The 20,851-nt window shown below is 42.0% G+C and overlaps 2 protein-coding genes across 6 annotated transcripts in view; one reads left to right on the top strand and one right to left on the bottom strand.

Moving 5' to 3' along the window:
* The first annotated feature begins 62 nt into the window (after positions 1 to 62).
* On the top strand, positions 63 to 9,079 carry LOC146708526 (elongation factor 1-alpha 1). 2 transcript variants are annotated; one of them, XM_085460474.1, is made up of 8 exons: positions 63 to 165; positions 4,685 to 4,839; positions 5,017 to 5,196; positions 5,876 to 6,172; positions 6,468 to 6,618; positions 6,855 to 7,111; positions 7,198 to 7,432; positions 8,441 to 9,079. In XM_085460474.1, exons 2-8 carry the CDS (start codon positions 4,696 to 4,698, stop codon positions 8,563 to 8,565), a joined length of 1,389 nt encoding a protein of 462 aa, XP_085316600.1. In that variant the 5' UTR covers positions 63 to 165; positions 4,685 to 4,695; the 3' UTR covers positions 8,566 to 9,079. The 2 variants fall into 2 exon arrangements, with proteins under 2 accessions (XP_085316600.1, XP_085316599.1); XM_085460473.1 differs by lacking the exon at positions 63 to 165 and adding an exon at positions 996 to 1,099.
* Positions 9,080 to 13,500: 4,421 nt separating this feature from the next.
* Positions 13,501 to 20,851, bottom strand: part of kcnq5b (potassium voltage-gated channel, KQT-like subfamily, member 5b) — a 138,152-nt gene continuing 130,801 nt past the window's right edge. Inside the window, exons 11-15 of one of the 4 annotated variants that reach the window (XM_085460469.1) lie at positions 20,190 to 20,298; positions 18,375 to 18,506; positions 18,129 to 18,236; positions 15,457 to 15,583; positions 13,501 to 14,802 (exon numbers count right to left, since the gene is read on the bottom strand). In XM_085460469.1, coding sequence (XP_085316595.1) covers positions 13,558 to 14,802; positions 15,457 to 15,583; positions 18,129 to 18,236; positions 18,375 to 18,506; positions 20,190 to 20,298 — 1,721 coding nt within the window. In that variant the 3' untranslated portion in view covers positions 13,501 to 13,557. The remainder of the gene's footprint in view (positions 14,803 to 15,456; positions 15,584 to 18,128; positions 18,237 to 18,374; positions 18,507 to 20,189; positions 20,299 to 20,851) is intronic. The other 3 variants (XM_085460470.1, XM_085460471.1, XM_085460472.1) reach the window with 3 other exon arrangements.

Raw genomic sequence — 20,851 nt, 5'->3', positions numbered from 1 at the left:
ATTTGTTCTGTTGCAGCAGAGCGCCATCTAGCGGCTCATTGTTTCACAGAGTGACGCGTGTGACGCCACCTGACAGCAGCTCTGTGTTTGTGTCGGTGTCGGTGCATCACACCGGCAGCATCTCCAGTTTCACCGCAGTCCAGTGAGCGCGCCCCGCGGCTGAAGGTAGGGTAGGCTTTGGGATGTTTTTCAGGGTGTTTTCCAGCGCAAAAAGCTGCGCTCTTTTCCTGCATCCTTCACTAATCCTCCGCAGATGGATGGGGATTTCATGTGTGTTCTGTGTGTGATGGTTGTTATGTAATTGCATCACACTGACAGTGAGGCTTGAATGTTGTTTGGCTTCCATGTCACGGTAATTTGATAAAGGAGAGAGGTACCAAAAAGTACAGAGGGGCGTGGGGGGCTGGGTAGGCCCGGATGGCGCAGTTTCAGCGCACAGACATTGCTCCCCAACGGCCACACCATCATCTTCATCAGCAACATCGCGCTGCCACAGCTAAATAGTGCTGTGTAATAACTGTGTGACTCCTGGGACATGCGGGCGTCTCTAGTGCAGGTCTGCAGCGTCATGACCACCGCCTGGTCGTTGCGGCAGTGTCGCACAGAAATGCGCGACACGTTTTTACGTCCGATCTGATGAGCTGGATGAGATTTGTAAGATTGGGGGGCTTCATTTTGAAGTGCACGAGTCTTGAGTGTATGGGCTGCTGTGCTCTGATGTTAGCTCAGTTTACTGTGTATTTTGGCAAATGCCAACATTTTCCTTTCATAGCCTGTTAAACGAACAGAACAGTAAATGCAGTATTTACCCCCTTACCCCCCCCCCCCCCCCAGACTCATATATATTTAAATAACCACCGGTTTATGCAGTAAAATAAAAGTTTAGGTTCATTCCAACATTTTTTTTTTGTTTTTTTTTTTGGTAGTTCATTTGTTGTCTATTTGACTATAATAACCTTGGTTTAGTCTGCAAGCTTCTAAATCTGCTGAACTGCCCATGCGCAAGACACTTCCTTAGCTTGTGAGGGAGTAGTGCAGGTGTTGCTAATCAGACTTACTGTTAGCTAACTAAATTTTGTTTAGCCTCAGAAAACAAAAGGTAAGGTGATGGTTGGAGCTAGTGTATTATTTTGTTTTATGTATATATTTCTAATTGTTAATTTGGATATGTCTCTGTTTAAATTTCAATGTAAACTTTCAAAATACCAGCGGGAAATCCCGTTAGCTTATTGTTAGCTCGTAGGGCGGTAAATTTTGTCATAATAGAAGCAGACTAATATGAGCTTTACTTTTAACCGGCTTGTTATTATTAAATTAACTTATTTTATTATGTAACTAACTCGTGCATTCTATATTTATATGCCAGTCTGAGCCTTGGTGTGAAATAGTACAAATGTGTTTTGTTTTAAAACCTAATGTGCTATGCTGTAAATAAACTAGGGTTTAATACATAAATAAAGGCTTGGAAAGAAAATGTTTTCAAGTTTAACAGGTACACTAAATTAATTATTTAGTGTCCCATATTTATTAAGTACAGTGTAAAAAGTATATAAAATCCCTCTTAGCCATTTAGTGGGGCGTACCAGTATTTTATAGGCCACCATTAAATGTGATATTAATGTTAGATCCGTTGTTATTATACATTAATATCACACTAATATTTAATATTCAAGAACTGTAACAGCCCTAATAGTAGTTTAAACCACTTGGTACGAAAAAGGGACCCAATTGATAAGGTCACGTGACAGGAGAAAATGTAAATGAATTGAGAATATTTCCAAAAAAGTATAATTGTTGAAAAGAAATCTGAACTGAAAAAAATACCCGACAATTTGTACTTTAACAGTTCACTTAAACTGCAATTTGGTTTTTACCAGAATTAATTCATTAAATAGTTAATGAATAAGTCAATTACTGTGCCTTGTTTTAGTGGATGTTTTGTTAAAAATAGTGCCAGGTTATATTTTCTTCTTGCTACACAGAAGAAATGGGGAGGAAAAGAATGACAAACACATAAATAGGTTAGAGAGTCTAGTCTATTTTAAAAATAAAGGACTGTGCACATTTCCACTGTTGGTGATTTTTGGGGTTTTCTCTGTATTACTTTAGGGCCTTTTCCTCACAATATGAAGCGCCTTGAGGCTACTTTTGTTGTTTTGTTGCTAAATAAATAAAACTGAATTGAAATTGAATTGACCCAAATGCTTCACTTTTGAAATACTCCTACTGTGCAAAGAATGGTGTATATTTGAAGTACAGTACAGTATTTGTGGTCATAGGAGAGCAGGTGAGGTGCATCTTCTTAGTTAAATTAATAAGGAATAATTATGAGAGCATTTCCTGGACATGCCTTCATAGCACCAGACAGATTAAAGCAGAAAGGCTTGTCGGAGGCAAGGCAAGGCAAATTTATTTGTATAGCACAATTCAACAACAAGGTGATTCAAAGTGCTTTACAGAGACATTAGAAACAAAAACAAATAAAAAGCATGATTTAAAATTGATTAAAACAAGCAAACAAACAAACTAACTAAACACACACATTTCACACCTGTTCGCGCGATCTGAACCCTTATCGTAAGGGGAGCTACCAGTCCTTCTGTGGACGAGCTACTTTCTATTTTAAATTCCCTGAATTTAAAATACTCTCTAGACCCAGTCTAGACCCAGCTGGGGAGCTACCCAGAGCTCTAAACCCACTTAACAAACAAACAAACAAACAAAACAGTATATAAAATCAAAACAGATAAAATCAGAAATAGATAAGATCAGTAGTTAGTGTAAGTTTTGAAATTTAAGCTTAAAAGTGTGGATTTGGTGCTTTATTCAAATGCAGCTGAGAATAGGTGAGTCTTCAACCTGGATTTAAATAAACTGAGTGTTTCAGCTGATCTGAGGCTTTCTGGGAGTTTGTTCCAGATATAAGGAGCATAAAAGCTGAAACCTACATTTGAGAAGCAGTTCTTGTTTATATACAATAAAATCCACAAGTATTTGAACAGTGGCACAGTTTTATAATTTGCCCTCCATACATCAACGCAGTGCACTGATCTGGCTTTTTCCAGTTCCGATACAGATGCCCACAGCCAAGGTATCTGCTTAATCCAATACCTGTTTTGCATTAATAATCTGTAATCCTCCCTGTGAGGACTCATTTGTTTATATGTGAGATAAAATCAGGCTTGATATAAACAGCTTCCATAACTCTGTAAATTAAAAGTGAAAAGTTAATGGATCCAAGAATATACATTTGTTGAATTTATTAGCGAAGTAATAAATGATAACAAGCTCGGTATGAACACCATCAAATATAAATAATGTGTTGGAGTTATTCATCCAACTTATTTGCATTAGACTTATTTTGGTTACAGTGAGTCATTAGGCTGCTGCAGGATGATGTCAGGTACAGTCACATTGGTATCTCCTTTTTTCTCCTCACACACACATTATGTGTGAAGTAGGGCTGTTTGATATAGCGATATATATCAGATGATGATATGAAAACGTCAATCGTTGCATATATTACGCTTTCGTTTGTTTCTTGGTGTTGCAAAATAAACTGTTTATGGCAATATTTTTTCATTGTTTTGATAGTCACTGTAGAATTTCTTAAAGTTCTCTCTTTTTCCTATATTTAATATAACCACGCTACGGACGGAGAAGCGACTGTTTTTATGCGTTGACGTTAGCAACAACGACCGTAAAACCATTGCGTGGCTCCGTCGTCCGCTTGTTTATTTTCTACATAAACCTTTCACAATAAAGCTGAAGATCCTGTTGAGATTTTTTCAAAATAAACTGAATCACATGAAGGAGTACGGATGAGAAGCAAAAAAGAGCCGTCAGGTGCTAAAAAATAAACCTTAGAATCAAACGTCAGAACAGGCTTTTCCCCGCAGCACGCCGTGTAATAAATAGTCACAAAGAAAATGTCTAAAAATGTAGTTTCATGCATCGGTCCAAACACTTGACTCTAGGTACACGACCAGCTAAAAAAAAAAAAACTTCACGCAAATCGAGCTGCCCGAGATTTACAGAAAATGTAAAATTTTTGTGATACATAACGTTGTCGGGACGATAAATGTCTTATATTGGGATATGAGATTTTGGTCATATCGCACAGCCCTTGTGTGAAGCTGTCCAAAGAGCTGAAGTGAAAGATTATTTAATCAAGCTGAGGACAACACATTATATTACAAAGCCATTTGGATCCAAATATCAGTTCAGGGTATATCAAGCAATCAAGATGTGACTGAAGTGGAGATTTTGAACTTTGATTCAAGCGGTTTAATGCAGCCATGTTTAGGTTGTGTGGCCAACTTAGTATTGGTCTGACTCAAAAAAATAAACCTATCAGAGAGAAGGGACTTTAGGAGTGGCCAAATCAATTGTCAATAATGTTGATTGGACAATTTCATTTTAATGGGATCTGTCACCTTCTTTATGAGGCTCAAATATGTTTTAAAGCTCTGCTGATAAATTCATTTTTCTGACACCCGGTTTAAATGAGAGACAATTTTCAGGCTGTTTAATTTTTCAGATTTTAATTTCAGTTGAGTGTTTGGCTTCCAGAGTTAAAACAAAGAAATCAAGATAAAAATTATAATTGTGTCTTTGCATTACTTTTGCTGTTCCCTTTATGGAGATGACCCAAGTCTGTATCCGTTTCTTGTCTTGTTGTCAGAGTGAGCAGCGATGGGGAAGGAGAAGCTCCACATCAACATTGTGGTAATTGGACATGTTGACTCAGGCAAGTCCACCACCACCGGCCACCTGATCTATAAGTGTGGTGGCATTGACAAGAGGACAATTGAAAAGTTTGAGAAGGAAGCTGCAGAGGTATGACTCATGTTGTTCTTACTTCAAAAAAAGATCATTTTGAAATTTTTCTGCTATTTAACTCCTATTTTCGGTCTACTTGTCTCCTACTCTGGATAATATTCTCATCTTTTTATTACAAGTCCACAAAAAATATTCGGTCATCAGTCTTATTGATTTACCTTTTACACCTTGTAGATGGGAAAGGGTTCCTTCAAATATGCCTGGGTGCTGGACAAGCTGAAAGCTGAGCGTGAACGTGGCATCACCATCGACATTTCTCTTTGGAAGTTCGAGACCAGCAAGTACTACGTCACCATCATTGATGCTCCAGGGCACAGGGACTTTATCAAGAACATGATCACTGGGACCTCACAGGTACAGTTCAGTGGACTTCTTAAGTGCTCGTGTTAAATGCCATTTATAAGTTTTTCCTCTGCAGATCTTTCAGTGAGAAAAACTCCAACATCTCTGATCTCAGCTGGTGATGACATTCCTTGTTCTTGAGCTCACAGAGAGATCATAGTTTAGTTTAGTTTCACTTTATTTAAGACACACACGGGTCCATAGCAAATAAAATAGATGCAAAAAAAAAACAGTAGAAAATTTAAAACAAATTCCACAGTGTCACACAATTATATAGAAAGTAAAACAACAACTGTTCCATACCTTTGAATAACACCTAACTGAGTTTAGTGCAGGGTCAGTCAGAGATACGATTATACTGTTTGTGTAGTCCTTTACCCTACACATACAACTGTGCAGATTGAGACGATGACCACCATCATCAGCTTCTGTCCTAAATGCTTGGAATGGACTACTCCCAAGCATGGGACGAGATCCTCTCTAGAATCGCTGGTACAAGAAGGGTAATTGAACTGAGTGAGGTGTTTCTCCATTAACCCAAAGGCGAATGGAATCTCAGAAGGATTCAAAAACGTGGGAAAGACTGTAGCTAGTAGCATTAGAATAAGTAGAAGAGTATAACATGAGAGAAATGGTTGATGGAGAAACTTAAGGTGGAAAGACGTTTTCACATCTGTCTCCCTCCCCTCAGGCTGACTGTGCTGTGTTGATTGTGGCGGCGGGCGTGGGCGAATTTGAAGCTGGCATCTCAAAGAACGGGCAGACACGTGAGCACGCCCTCCTCGCCTACACCCTGGGAGTAAAACAGCTCATTGTGGGCATCAACAAGATGGATTCCACTGAGCCCAACTACAGCCAGAAGCGCTATGAGGAGATTGTGAAGGAAGTCAGCACTTACATCAAGAAGATTGGCTACAACCCTGACACCGTGGCTTTCGTGCCCATTTCTGGCTGGAATGGGGACAACATGCTGGAGCCCAGCCCTAACGTGAGACTGCCATGAGACCAGCTATGACTCTTTTATTTGTCTGAGACTAGCAGGGAGTTACACGTCTATAATAATATAAGGTTTTATAACTATTAAAGAATGAGCTTTTGGGTAAAAATACTCCAACATGCTTACAGGTCTAATGCCTGCTAGTTAGCGCCTCATTCCTTCTTCAGCTTTGGCAAATGGCTTCTGGGTGTAAAATTCTAGCTCAGAATTTATCTGGTGTTAACATTCACATCTTATCACTCCTTCTTGCTAAGCTGCAGACATGTGGGCTTCTCTCCCTTCACAGATGACCTGGTTCAAGGGCTGGAAGATCAACCGTAAAGATGGAAGTGCCTCAGGCACCACACTGCTCGAGGCTCTGGACGCCATCCAACCTCCGACGCGTCCGACCGATAAGCCCCTCCGCCTGCCTCTGCAGGACGTGTACAAGATTGGAGGTGAGGCTGTAAGGATGAAATGTGTTGTGAAGTTTGGCTGAAGTGTTGGTTGTTCCAGAATATGTATGAAAATAGGAATGAGATCACCTTGTGATAAAAACAGCTGAGCTGAATGAGGTCTGAAGAAATTCCCTTTGGTTCATTCTGTCCTAAATGCTGAGGCTTAGAAGTATACGACTTTAATCCATGCAGGTCTTCCACACAGCTGTAAAGTTGTTAACCTGCCTCTCCTCCAGGCATCGGTACTGTACCCGTGGGTCGAGTGGAGACCGGCATCCTAAAACCTGGCATGGTGGTGACCTTTGCCCCCGTCAATGTGACCACTGAGGTGAAATCTGTGGAGATGCACCACGAGGCCCTAACTGAGGCACTGCCCGGTGACAACGTGGGCTTCAACGTCAAGAACGTGTCTGTGAAGGATATTCGCCGTGGCAACGTGGCTGGAGACAGCAGGAACGACCCGCCACAGGAGGCAGCTGGCTTCACTTCTCAGGTGTGCTGTCAGTAGTGTGAAATGCACATCCTTCCTTCTGTTCCTCTCCAGGTTTACAAATAATACCTGTGTCTGCTGCCCTGCAGGTGATTATCCTGAACCACCCTGGTCAGATCAGTGCTGGATATGCCCCCGTGCTGGACTGCCACACTGCACACATTGCGTGCAAGTTTGCTGAGCTGAAGGAAAAGATTGACCGTCGCTCTGGTAAGAAGCTCGAGGACAACCCCAAGTCCCTGAAGTCTGGAGATGCCGCCATTGTTGATATGATCCCCGGGAAGCCCATGTGTGTGGAGAGCTTCTCTGAGTACCCGCCGCTCGGTAGGTTTTTTTTTATCCTGAAACTGGATTTTGTGGATCTAAATTTTAGCTTTATTTGACTGTGAATTATCCAAACTTTACTCTCACTGACAGTAAGAAATTAGTTTTCAATTCAAACTAAAACCAGATTATTGGCGATGCCTGTAGAACAACATGTACTGAAGGCTTTGTCCCCACTGCAGATGCCTGGGTTCGATTCCAGCTCAAATAATCTCTCTATTCACCCCACAGTTATCTGTCACTGTCTAATAAAGGTGAAAAGGACAGAAATATATCTTAAAATGCCAAATTTATTATTTGCATAAATTCAATGGATATTCTAAACTTGATCATATAGGTGAATATTAAAAAAAATATTTTTTTAATTATTTTTTGGAGAGAAGCAGCACTCTCGATAGCTTCCTGTCTATCCAGCAGCACAGAAAGAAAGGGTGGGGGCACAGGTGACCATATACCACATGGTCGAAGTGCTGTATCTTCTCTCTCTCCACCTTCTAGTCTGTCTTCACTGCTTTATTTAATCAGTGAACATAAATGGACAGTTATGGATAGCTGAAGTTAAACAATTTTAAAATCATAAAATTTGCCCGTTAGGGAGAACACAACTTCTGAATCAGAGGATCGTCTGTCATGCGTGACATTTTTCTATCAGACGAATAAAACAATAAAAAAAAAAAAAAGCTAAATATCCCTGGATTCCTGTTACATGTCTGTGTGTGTGTAAAAATAACAACGTCACTCTGACTCTGCACAAACCCAAAGCAACGGGTTATTTCCCCTTTCTACATTTGTTCTCAAGAAAAACAGGAAGTGGTTTTAGTAGCTGAATAAGTTCATCACTAAGTTATTAGGTGAAAAGTCACATAGACATTTAGATTGCTTAAACAACAGAAAACACATTTCATGAAGCTGATCAAATTATATAAAAACAAAAATCTCTTGACACATACTTAGGTCACCTCCTCTCTGTATGTTAATGCACATTTTTTACCAATAATTCTTCCTCAGGGCGCTTTGCTGTCCGTGACATGCGTCAGACGGTGGCGGTGGGCGTCATCAAAGGCGTGGAAAAGAAAGCCGCCACGAGTGGTAAGATCACCAAATCGGCACAGAAGGCGCAGAAGGCCAAATGAACGTTGTGCTGGGCTGCTGCCCCAAACGCTCACCATGGCCGAAGACACACCCCGCCCCTTCTGCACTCCATAGTCAGCGTCTGGTCTATTATCACAATGCATCGCAAAAGCAGACGAAGGAAAAAAACTAACCAAAACGCTGTTAGTGCTCGTCTTATGTAGGTTTTATTGCAGCAGAACACAATAGGTTTGCGTTACAGTTCTCTGCCTGTTGAAGTTAATGATTCAGCTTCTCGTGGATCTAGACGACAATCGTAGTGACGAGGCAGACGCGTTCTTTTGTCAGCTCTTCGTTCATGTAAGCTCTGTGTTGTAGCTTTAAAAAAGATAAACTTGTTAGCCTGAGGTAGATCAGCTTCTTGCATGTTTGCACCTTAGAGAAACTCTCCGTGCCTCGCACTTTGCTCAACTTAAACTCCCTCCAAGTAGCTCTGATAAATGTTACTGTTAAGTTCACCTTAACCGCTGTTATTTGTGATTCTACGTTCATACAAGTAAAGGTGTTTAAACATTATCTCTCTGCTCCTCATTTCATTCAAATCAAAACCACCAAAAAACATCTGTAGAATTTCCTTTATTGATGAATGAGAATAAAAGTTTGCTTGCATTTACATTACAGGCTTCATAAATCTGAGATTATTACTAGTGTGTAAATATGTGAACATAATTTAAATAAATTAAAATGACACACAGACAGAATGGTAACATGTCAAAGGTCCATTTTTAGCTCAATAGCAAAATCTCTGAATATAAAAACTAAAATGCCTCAAGTAAGGACCTAATGAGAGGAAATAAAGACAGTGCAATCATCTCTGTGTGGAGGAACCTAATGCATGCACCTTTCAGAAACTAAATTAACTCAAAGCTCAATATGTACCATACAAGCAAGGCACCGGTATACTGGATGTACTGCACATTTTGTAGACTTCATATCAGAGCTGGGCTCCTTGATTTTAAACTCAAGTGATGGCATAGCATTCATTATCACTTCTAGATAGGTTTGGATATGGCAGCCTCTTCATGCAAAGGAGATTAAAATCCATTCTTCAAAGCAAACTAAACTTCCTTAAACTTTTCTGGTTTTTGGTAAGGGGTATCTGCAGAATCTATTCAGGTGTTTTATGTCATGCATCTATAGATCAGTCCACGTTCTACCCTGCTATTTAGCCTGTCTGTGTCACACGGGCAGGGACACTCAGATCCACAATTGTAGGTGAGGGTAGAAATGTAGATCGACCAGATGGGCAGTTTTTACCTGTGATAGCCAGAGGTGGACCAATCACCAAAACTGATCTGCATCTAGCTGTGCTGTAATAGTTTTTCCCAAGTACCAGAAAAACCTACTTAACCGTATCAAATGCATCTAATTCTCTAACATGCAACAAGGAGGTTTGACATTGCTTTTCTTGTTTTAATGTCAATACTCAGCGACTATACATTCTGTAGCCAGGAAGCAAAAATAATCCCCACATCACAGAGTATAGAAAAAAAGCAAACATTGACCATGATTTTAAATAAGAGTTTAAAAATCTTCCCTCATGTAAGAACAGGCCGAGAGAAAAGCCAGATACAAGAAAAACTCGTACGTCGAAACATTTCCTTCAGTGTTTCTGAACCAAAACAAAGTGCTTTGCCAGGTCACACACCTGTTCTGACATTAAGCAATTCTCTTAAACCAGGTAATGACATTTGAGATGTTCTTCAATCCATGGCCGCGATCGGCAGGGAAACCAACCGGTCGGTGCATAATTGATGTGAAGTTAACAGCCGCTGCTTGTAACCTCTGTTGACGTCCTCACTGGCTGCTGGTGGGAATGGGCATTCTTCTCTGTACACGTGTGCATACAGCAAACTTGCATGCATGCCTTTGAAACATGATTTGAGTTCAGGGGTTTTACGGCCACCCATCAAAGAGACCAACATTTTTTAACATGGGGTTTAATTTATCCAAGGAAATGGTCAGAAATAACAATTTGTGTTGGCTCTTCATGCTTGGTCAACCCCAAAGACTCATTCTGACCAGAAAAATAACTCCCTGAGCCAATAGCAGGGAACTCAACCTCAAACACAACTGGGCATTTGAAAGAAGGTAACAAATAGATGGTGAGCTATGACCTCGGGCTGAGGATTGGTGGTGGTGTTGACAAAAAAGTGATCGTCTGCCAAAAAAATGATTGCCTGTATTTAAACTACTGTAAATCACTTGTTAGCCTATAATATATAAAACATGTATCCCTCATGAATGATATCAAGTCATCTTGAGCTACAACAGCATTCCTGCCACAAGGTAGAAGCTGCAGAGTTTTTGGCGTTTATATATGTAGGGCCGCACGGTGCCGTGCTGGTTAGCACTGTTGCCTCAGACAGCTCAACTCCACAATCTGGCCAGGACCCTTCTGTGTGGCGTTTGCATTTTCTCCCTGTGTTTGTGTGGGTTCTCAAGCTTCCTCCCACACGCCACAGACATGCAGTTTGTGGGGTTAGGTTAATTGGTCATTCTAAATTGCCCATAGGTGGGAATGGTTGTCTGTCCCTACACGTTAGCCCTGCGACAGACTGGCGACCTGTCCAGGGCATATCCTGCCTCTCGCCTATGGTAGACGACACAGGCTAGAGTCCCACCCCGTAACCCTGGTAAGGATAAGTGGAAGAGAATAGATGCATATATATCCTTTATTTATCCAGTTAACAAATCTCATTGATATCAAAAATGTCTTTAAGAGTGATCTGGTCAAGAGCGCAGCAGTAGTTGAAACAAATACGACTTATGCGACGTTTTAAGAGACCAACATGGTCACAAAGACACTTGCAAAACTGGTCATTTTGTTATTTTATGTAAAACTCCTTTTTAAAATCCTGTTCAAGTCTATTAATCAATATAAATAAAGACATTACAAATAAAACACACACTGAAACATCAGGAATCACTTTTTTGGCAGACTATCACTTTGTTGTTGTAACGCCAGCTCCTGGGCTGATCCCACAAATAGCAAGGAGAGAGGGCGGGGCATGGAAACAAGAATATACAAATATGTAGGGCAGGAAACATTTGTAGACCAACGGCTTGAAGAGGGTGTTGTGAGGAGTGGTTCCACTCCCCAACTTAAGATAAAATCCACACTTAAATGTACCTGTTGTGTTTGGAAAAAGCCCAAAGTACACAAAAGTTGGGCTTTGTGATAAAGCATATCTTTTCTTCCCGCTGAACCTCTGAGTAGCAGCTTATGGTTTTATAAGTTTCAAAGTAAGACACCAAAAGAATCTGAGTTTAAGTGAACAAAGACTATATAAGATGGAGGTAGCCACTCTGCTTTCACCTATCGGTTACTCATTTCCTGCTATGAAGCACTTTTGGGGTTCCCATCTTGGTGTTTTTGAAAGCAGAGGTGGAGCTGATGGTGAAACTGAGGGACACTTAATGCCCATATGTTCACCCTGTAAACCTGCTTTATGTCCTGCACAGTAATAGGGATCACGATTCACAAAATGAACAATATTTTACTTGAAACTAGTGATGTTAACTATGAACCCATCGAGGAAGTGAGCAGCAGGGACATTTCTTTCTCAGTTTATACAACAGGGCTTTCTTTTTGAACCAAGGGAGTGTCCCCCTGCTGGCCATCAAAAAGAATGCAGGTTTAAGGCACTTCTGCATTGACTTCACTTTTCAGATCTAGAAGCTACGTCCATCTCTTATATACAGTCAGTGATTGTGGTTGAACAGTCCAAAAATATCATTTTACCTTGATGGAAAACATAAGAGATAAAGAACCATGGTGCTCAGAGAATCTAACTGTACTTATACTAACATAACAATACTTGATAACATCATTATGCTCCAATACATCAGTGTATATATTTTTTCTTTTTTGGGGGGGCCCTACAAGCACAAACAGGAGCCCATTTGTTCATTTTAATTACTGACAATCAAATCTCTGAATGCAACTGGCCCCTCCCCTACCTTCCCTGTGTGTTCTTGCACCTTATAAAACAGAGTTCCAAAATTGTGTTGAGGACAACAACCTAAAACCACAAGAAATTTGTTGTTCTTGCTGTAAAGACGGAAAAAAAAAACATGCATGAAAACGTAAATCGTATTGCCTGTATTCACATTACACTGGTATATTCCTTTTTAATAGAGTTCTTTTTAAAGGTTTGATTGAAACTAAAATGATTTAAATTCTGTCCTTTGAATGTATTGCTTTAGTTTCATAAAATTTACCCTCTTAACTTCAGATTACCTGTACAGATTATGGTTAAAGTTGGGTCTTATTTTAGCCACAAGGCCAAATTTCCAGAAACAAAGACGACGTTACATCTCAGAATTAAGTCTTGTTCATTTCCACATTACAGTTTTTCTATAAAAAGATTTTCCATTTTCCAAACAGGTGAAAATGTTCAAAAATGGGTTGAATGCTAAGAAACCGAAACCTAAGATATGTCATCAATGACCTTGTGAATCTTAAGAGGTTAAAGATGGGAAAGAAAGAATGCATCTGGCAGTAGTGATGTAACATCATTTCAGTGTGGAAACGTCTTGTTTGATGGGAGACACACAAAATGTGGCTTTTATACACTGAACATGGCCATTCTCAGAGAGGGTTTCAATAAGTGTTAGGAGCCCATGCCCTCGACTGCAAACTGTACCTTTCAAATCTCTGTACCTCTTTACAATAAGCATGCACTCCATGCTGTATGTCAAGGTCTCATATCAACCCGAGTTTAACAGCGGAGGTTTTTGGGTGTCTCTGTTGTCGTTTCTCAGGCTCTTATCTCAGATTTGTCAATCACACTTTAAAACAAAACTCATGCAATGATATGTCATATGGTCAGCCTGTATGAAAATACTGTGATTCTTATCAAATGGATCAACATGAATATAAACAGAAGAAGACCCCATGTAATATTCCCACCCACCCACTTCCCTCCAAAAAGGATAAAAACCGTCTTTTTGAGGTGAGATTGGTGTGCCTTCCCGACATGTAGCTGGGTCTATTTTAGCCGTACGTGTGGCATGTTCAGCAACTCGTTGCTGCCAGTAGAGGGCAAGGATGCGTGACCGCTGGCCAGACTGCGGTTTGAGCCCTGGGTCCCTGCTCCGGCTCTGCCGCCTGTCCTCAGGAGTTCTGAGGAGTAAGTCGGAGTCTCGGCAGACCCCTGTGACAAGAAGTCAAGTCCCTGCGTCTCAATGTCTCTATCACTGATAAAGAGGTCCTCCTCACCCCACCCACCTCCACTCCTCCTGCCTGTACCGCCCCCTCCTCCCCCAGGATCTTGGCTACAGCTATGGAAGCCAATGGGGGAGTCACTGCTTGTACTGGGGCTTGGAGATGACAGGCTGTGGCCGTGATGGGTGGGGGCTACTTGCTTCAGATCCTGCACTGACATGGACTTGCCCAATCCTCGGTCCATCTCGTTGGACCCAGAGCAGCAGCCCAGCGCTGGTGGCACCAGGGGCTCCAGCTCCAAGCTCATTTGTCTCCTCCAAGATCCCTCCTCCTTTGTGCTAAGCCTGCTGTTGCTGTTCCCTTGGAGCTGCTGCCCCAATCTGTTGAGCCCCAACCCAAGGCCCTTCCCGACAACGCTGTCCTCCATCTGTGTCCCAAGACCTCCACAAAAGTCCTCTATGTCAGGGGATACCTCTATGGAGGCTGTTCGCACTAAAGTGCCTGGGCCGTGACTTCGGCTAGGAGGGGGTGGAGGTGGAAGCCTCGCCAGAAGAGGAAACCCACCATCTCTTACTCCTCTGTCCTCTGAACTGCTGACACTGTTCGGGGTGAGGATGGGTGGAGAACTACCCATAGCCTCATCAGTGCCACTTTCAGGTGTGGTGGCCTGAGCCTGGGGATGGTGGTGGTGGCGATGGTGATGATGATGTGGCAGGGGCGATGGGCTGAAAGAGGATGATGCGAGGCCAGAGGGAGGCGTGGAAGAGGGGGCATTGAGATTGAGGTTGAGCTCGTTGGGGGGCCCCAGGATGAGATGGAGTCCTCCCTGCGAGAGATGAGAACTGGTGGAGGAGCGAGTGACGAAGCCGCTGGTGGGCGGCGCTCCACTGCTGCTGACCTGGGTGGAGCAGGACATGTCCTTGCTGAAGACAGAGGAGTGGTAGTCTGAAGTCTGTTCCAGCTCGAAGAGGGGAAGAGAGGAAAGCGTGAGGGCCGAAGACGAGCCTTTACGCAGAACCTGACGATAAATGTCGAGCAGGGAGTCCAGCTTCGACTCAATCGACTGGACCTGTGAGCAGAGAAGAGGAATAAAGGAGTGATCTACCGCCACATCTGGCAGAATGTACAGATGCTCTAAGTGTCGATTTGAATGCTTGAGAATCAGGTCTGGGGGCTCATAGCTACCTCAACAGCATCTTGCTTTCTACCAGATGTTTGTTTTAAGCTTTAGGATTCATATGCATTTGCCACTTTCAACTTGTGCACCTGAAAAAAATCAATTTGCTGTAAAGAGTAAAATGTGATTCAGGGCCGTTTTGAATTCTACCCATTGTGACAAATACCAAAATAAAATGATCAGTAAGATGTTTTAGTCTTATAAGCAGTTTGGAGATGAATGTGATTAGCTGAGTTAGTCTAATGTTGCATAAAAACTGGAAGCGGGACAGAGCCGGAATACCAACAAGTTTATTTCCTGTAACTTTAGGAAACTTAAACGCAGTCGAGATGGATCACATTTTACTGTATTTAGCTGGTTTGCTGTCGATGGACTGGCACTTACGTAGCGCTGTTCTAGTCTTATTGACCAGAAACACTGGGGGCATTTTGGGGTACGTAATGAGGACCGGAGGCAGCAAGGATCCAAATACTGAAGTTCCAATTAGCAAAAACCCTGATCCTCTCAACCTCCTGAAATTTTAAGAACAAAACCCAGAGGACGGACCTGTCGCTCCACCTTACAGACGCGACCCAGCATGCTCATGTCCTCCAGTATATCGCCATCAGAGAGCAGCTTGTCTCGAATCTTCTTATCCAGAGGAATTTGGCCCTTCCCAAGGATTTGGTCCACCCTGAAATGCACAGAAATACAAGCAAACACAATAAGATATTAATTTTAAAATGTACAAAGGAGGACTACAAAAGGAAGGAAAATTAGAACCGTTTATCTAAAGTAAACCTTTCCCCGAATAAAACAAATCCAAACACGAGAGATTATTCTTCCTCACTGGACTTCACACTTCCAAACATTACCAACCAGATTACATTTTACCAATTAACAATACAACTTTTTATTTCAGACTCTAAACATTAGAGTCTTATATTTTGGTTTACACATGATTATATTTATGTCTAAATGCTAAATCCAGTCAGGCTCTGTGGGATCTGGTTAATAAAGTCTGTTTGTGTTAAAGCTGACAGAGAGCACAGAAAAACTGAGCCAAGATCATGCAATCACGAGTTCACCAAAAGGAAGAAGAAAAAGTCAGGTGTGGACACCCTGTATGTCACCACTAAATCATGCTAGAAGAAAAGGGGATCGAGCACTACACCGGGAAGTTAGATCTGGATTCTAAAACTGTATTTTTACAGGAGGAAGCGAGAAGATTTACGACACTCGTTCATTGTAAATCAGTCCAATTTCAAATAAGAAATGTAATTCAGGATAAGATGGGCAGGAACCGAATGATTCACGCTCCTCTTGAATATGAAACATGCAGATCAAATGTAGACGATCTGGGGATTGTAATTGTGGACTGGATCCAAATATAGACAAGACCAGCCTCCATGTAACATTTTAAACATTTTACTAAAAAAAACAAAAACATTTTGCGTAAATTTAAGGACTGTTACAGCTTTCTCTATTCTAATCTTACAGATGTTTTTCATATATTACAGTGAGGTCATGGCAGGTTGAAGTTATTTGTGGCTGGAGCTTGCTGACCTGTGTTAGACTCTACTCGTGACTACGAGATGTGTTTAAAAAAAAAAAAAGAAGCATGTTGACAGGCCCTCCACCCTTTGCAAGTCGGATTGGCTCATCTGCAGCAACAGAGTGCACACAGCATCAGCAGGGGGCAGTGTTGCAACAGCAATGACAGGTGAAACCTTCTGGTGTGTGATTGGAGTGTGTCTAAAACATGTTAGCATCACATTGCAAACTCCTTTCCCAGAACAGAAGTCAATTTACTTAAGAGATCTGTTAGTGGCTGGTTAGTAGCAGATATATCCAGGACGTGTTTGTGTGTGGGAGCAGAGTGTGGCTCGAAGCTCAGTTAATTCAGGCTTTAGCTCGTCAACCAGGGGCCTCATTTATCAAATCATCAGAGGAAAAAAGCTCCAAACTTACACGTTTTTAAAACCTGCAGACAACTTGGATTTATCATGCATATAAAGGCGGTGACAAATCCCGAACTTTCAACCGCTTCTCCTTAAAAGCCTCGGGTGGCACATGTGGAACAAGAAGTGAAGGTAAAGGCAACAAAACAACACTGGCAGCAATGTAAAGGTCCTGATTAACAAAGACAAGCAAATCTATCAGTTTTATGGAGGACTGGAAGGAGTAGTACTGTACTGCACTATGTGTCAACTCAAGCTGATTTAGGCTTCATCTGTCCCCTTCCTGACAAACCTGCCAGTCTCTTAGGACACACAGCATGCTTCAGGGGCTTACATCATTGTTAAATGGTAAGCTGAAATCCTTTGAGTTTGGGATTTATAGAGCTGTGTTTGTAATTGTTCTTCAATGTGAAAACTGTACACATAAAAATAGTTTAATGTCCTGGTGAGCAGTGAAAACAAGGTTCATTCATAAAAGTTTCCAAGCAGTGCTACTAAGTGAATTTTGGATCAAGAGGGTCTTTGCCTGTCCAAAATCAGAAGTGAGATGTTGGCACAGCTGAAGTATAGTATTATGTACTCGTCAGCCACTCAACACCATCTACAAAGGAGGTCCCCGCAGTCCTTAGACATGCACGCTGCACACCATCCATTTCTCTATTTTATCTCTGGTGAGCCAGGCTCAGCAACTGCCGGTTTCTATGGATCAGTTGATCCAGACCTAACTATATGCTTTGTCAAAGGGAAAGTTTTAAGCCTAATCTTAAAAGTAGAATCCAAACTGGGAGTTTCCACAGAAGAGGGGCCTGAAAGCTGAAGGGTCTACCTCCCATTCTACTTTTAAATACTCTAGGAACCACAAGTCAGCCCGCAGTCTGAGAGGGAAGTGCTCTAATGGGTTTATATGGTACTATAAGGTCATTAAAATAAAATGGGGCCTTTTAAATTTGATTCTGGATTTAACAGGAAGCCAATGAAGGGAAGCCAATATGGGGCAAATATGCTCTCTCTTTCTAGCAAAAAATGAACTCAACAGTTGTACTAATTGTCCCGAGTGCATGTTTTGTAAACCTCATTGCCATCACTTCTCCATGAAGGGGCAGTCAGGTATGCTGGACTAACGAATGGTTGATAAATGAGGCCGCACTTTATGTTCTCCTTCACGTTTCTGACAACAAACCAGCTCCTGAATTGTGCGACTGAGGAGTGAACTGAACCCATGTGACATGCGAATGACAGAGTAGGTGGGTAGATTGAGTAAGTTGGGGGAATTCTGACCCCTGGGTGGAGTTCTTCCTCCCCTGGCTGTAATAGACAGACAGGGAGGGGGAGGAAAAGGCCTTGGCTCGGCTGCTCAGGGGCTGTGGGCCTACTATCATGTCCAGCCTGGAGAGAAGCAAACACAGGTACAAACATGCAAAAACACAAACTGCAAAAAGAAAAAAACAGCGTGAGATAAACCCATGCATGTATAAGGAATGCATACACACATGCAGATCTTTTGCAGTACAATGTCCGTCCTACCTGGTCTGCAGGCTCTTGATGCGGCACAGCATGTCCAGGTGACCGGCAGAGTACTGTTCGATCACGTCCTTCACATCATACGGACGCAGCGTCTCCTTAAACTTCTTCTTGGCTACATGAAACTTCATGATCCTGCATGAACAGCACAGAAGTTCATAAATTCACCAGAAGGGGGAGCTGTGGTCCAGCCGTGACACTGCCAGCCTGAGCTAATGTAAACAAATTAAAGCCTGCATTTATTTTGATAGTGCTTAATGGTGCTTTTAATGTGTCGACCTGTTTGTTCACAGCATTTCAAACGCTCAGAACAATCACTTTCTCAGAAAAAAGGCAGATTTTAGCTGCATGTGTATGTGGATGGAAACACCTGTGGAGCACTGAGGCTGAATTCAAGGGAACGTGGCTGAAAGTGGAGAGTCAAAGGGGTCGGAAACAATGAAAACATGCTGGATTATATTGTCACAGCCTTCCGATATACAGTTTTGGTCCATGTGAATGCTTCAAAATATCAAAAATATTTAATAAGATGCTCAGCCAGCATCATTTCATAGAGCAAAACAGGAGGTCCCGATGATGTAGTTTACATGTACATACCACTGAGCCTTCTGACACGAAATGTGATGCATATAAAAATGTACAAGTGACAAGTTATGAGGTGAATGGCATACCTGGCTTCTGCTATTGTTAGATTTGACTCAAAGAACATTTTTGCTGCAGCTGCAAATCTCATTTAGTGACTTCCTGAATTTGCCGTACCCCCGACTTACCTTCGCATCTCTGTGCTGTCATGTGGTTTCAGAATGTACCTCAGAATGTGAGACTGTTGTGAGTGAGTGCATACACAAAACTCTACTATGGGCTTGAACATTAGTTTTCCTTTGGGTGCGTTCTGCGTAAGGAAGCTCGTTAGCTTGCAGGTGCCATGGAAGTGAGCACGTCTGTTTAGCTTCTTGGCCCCTCAGTGGCCTCGAGTTTGGCACGTAGGACATTTGATTAGTGAATTTACACTTTTCTTTGCACAATAACTGAAGCATATTTAATGAAGCTAATATTTTCAGAATACAAGCCTTTGAAGCGCACTGATGTTTATTTGCTGTATTTCCAGCATTTTTGATCCTACATAATTTTGTAAATACAGCAGGTACCTACGTTAAAGTTGTAGCCTTTAGTGAAGGCTATCGTGACTGATGTGTCTGTGTGTGGACACCTGTCTGTGTCCACAAAGTGATGCGTGACAGCCAGTTCACTTTATATGTGGAAGATGGATAAAGGGATGAGGTGAACCACTGATGTTTATTATTGTTCTTTGATAAAACTGAAAGTCTGTCGAAGCTCATAAAGTAAAAACTAAAAGAAAAACCAACATGAGGTGTCTTGTTAAGGAGCTCGTTCACCACATGGAGCCATAGAAGCTTCAGCATTATAGTCTTAGTTATTATATATTTAATAATTCAAACACTGAGCTGCTTTTAACTTTTATTCAACTCCTGCTGGTCAGGAACGTATGATGACCTTGCATCTAACAGGCTCTTTAGTTCTTTCAGGACACGAAGGACATGAAGACGTGTCTACTCTTGTTTCCTTGTGACACGATCACCTTACACAGCTTTTAATCCTCCCACTAACCATATTTCCTGATGATCCAAAAATAAACTAACAGAAATAACAACCATCTGGTCACTTTAATCCCCTGAGCTCAATCAGAAGACAGCAGGGGGTTGGCCGCAATCAGGGTTAGTTTGCCTGCAGCCTGGGTCACGGAAAACTGCAGCAGAAGTTAGACTGAAAGAGGAAGTCTCATTTCCTCTGTCTCACCTGACAGCTCGGATGACAGACTTGACCGAGGGCTGCAAGTCCTCCACTGAGATGTCGCAGTGACAGCCCTTCTCATCAAAACCGTCCTCCGCTGTAATGTTGGAGTCTGCTGTTTGGAAGAGAGGCGCAGAAAAGGAGGATTATTTATTTCTGTGATAGCAATGAAGTCACTTTATGCCAATGAGAACATTTTGCATCCACACAAACAACAGATTGCAGTGAGCCGTGTTAGTCTTACTGCTCAAACACACTAACACACGGTCACGTAGCTTTCCGTTGCCCTGGAGATCCATCCATTTGTAGTTGGGCAACAGAAGATGCCTGGGACAGTTCAGCCATAACTTAAATCTTTTCCTGCTCATACATGCCTGGGTACGATCTTGTCACTAAAGTGGACGCACAACGGGATATCATAGCGTGGCTCAAGCACGTGCATCATAGTTTAAACCCCTTGTTTTGCACAACGGAATACGGCCTCCCGTCTGCAGCGAAACACCCCAATAGCTTTTGTATTAGCTTTAGCCCGGTCGGACTGGGCATGAAAGGGCTGCTTAAGTACCGCAAACTCCTCTGCTCCTCCACTTGGACCGCTAGCGCTGGCCATAACTATCGCTTGACAGACCCACCATGCGCACTGTGGAGTGGGATCAGTTTGGATTACG

This window comes from Copadichromis virginalis, linkage group LG6 (assembly GCF_057382275.1).
Source record: "Copadichromis virginalis isolate Kocher_CV1m ecotype Utaka linkage group LG6, C_Virginalis_male_GT1.1, whole genome shotgun sequence".
NCBI lineage: Eukaryota > Metazoa > Chordata > Actinopteri > Cichliformes > Cichlidae > Copadichromis > Copadichromis virginalis.
The sequence above is the reverse complement of the archived record's forward strand: the minus strand, read 5'-3'. Positions and strand labels throughout refer to the sequence as shown.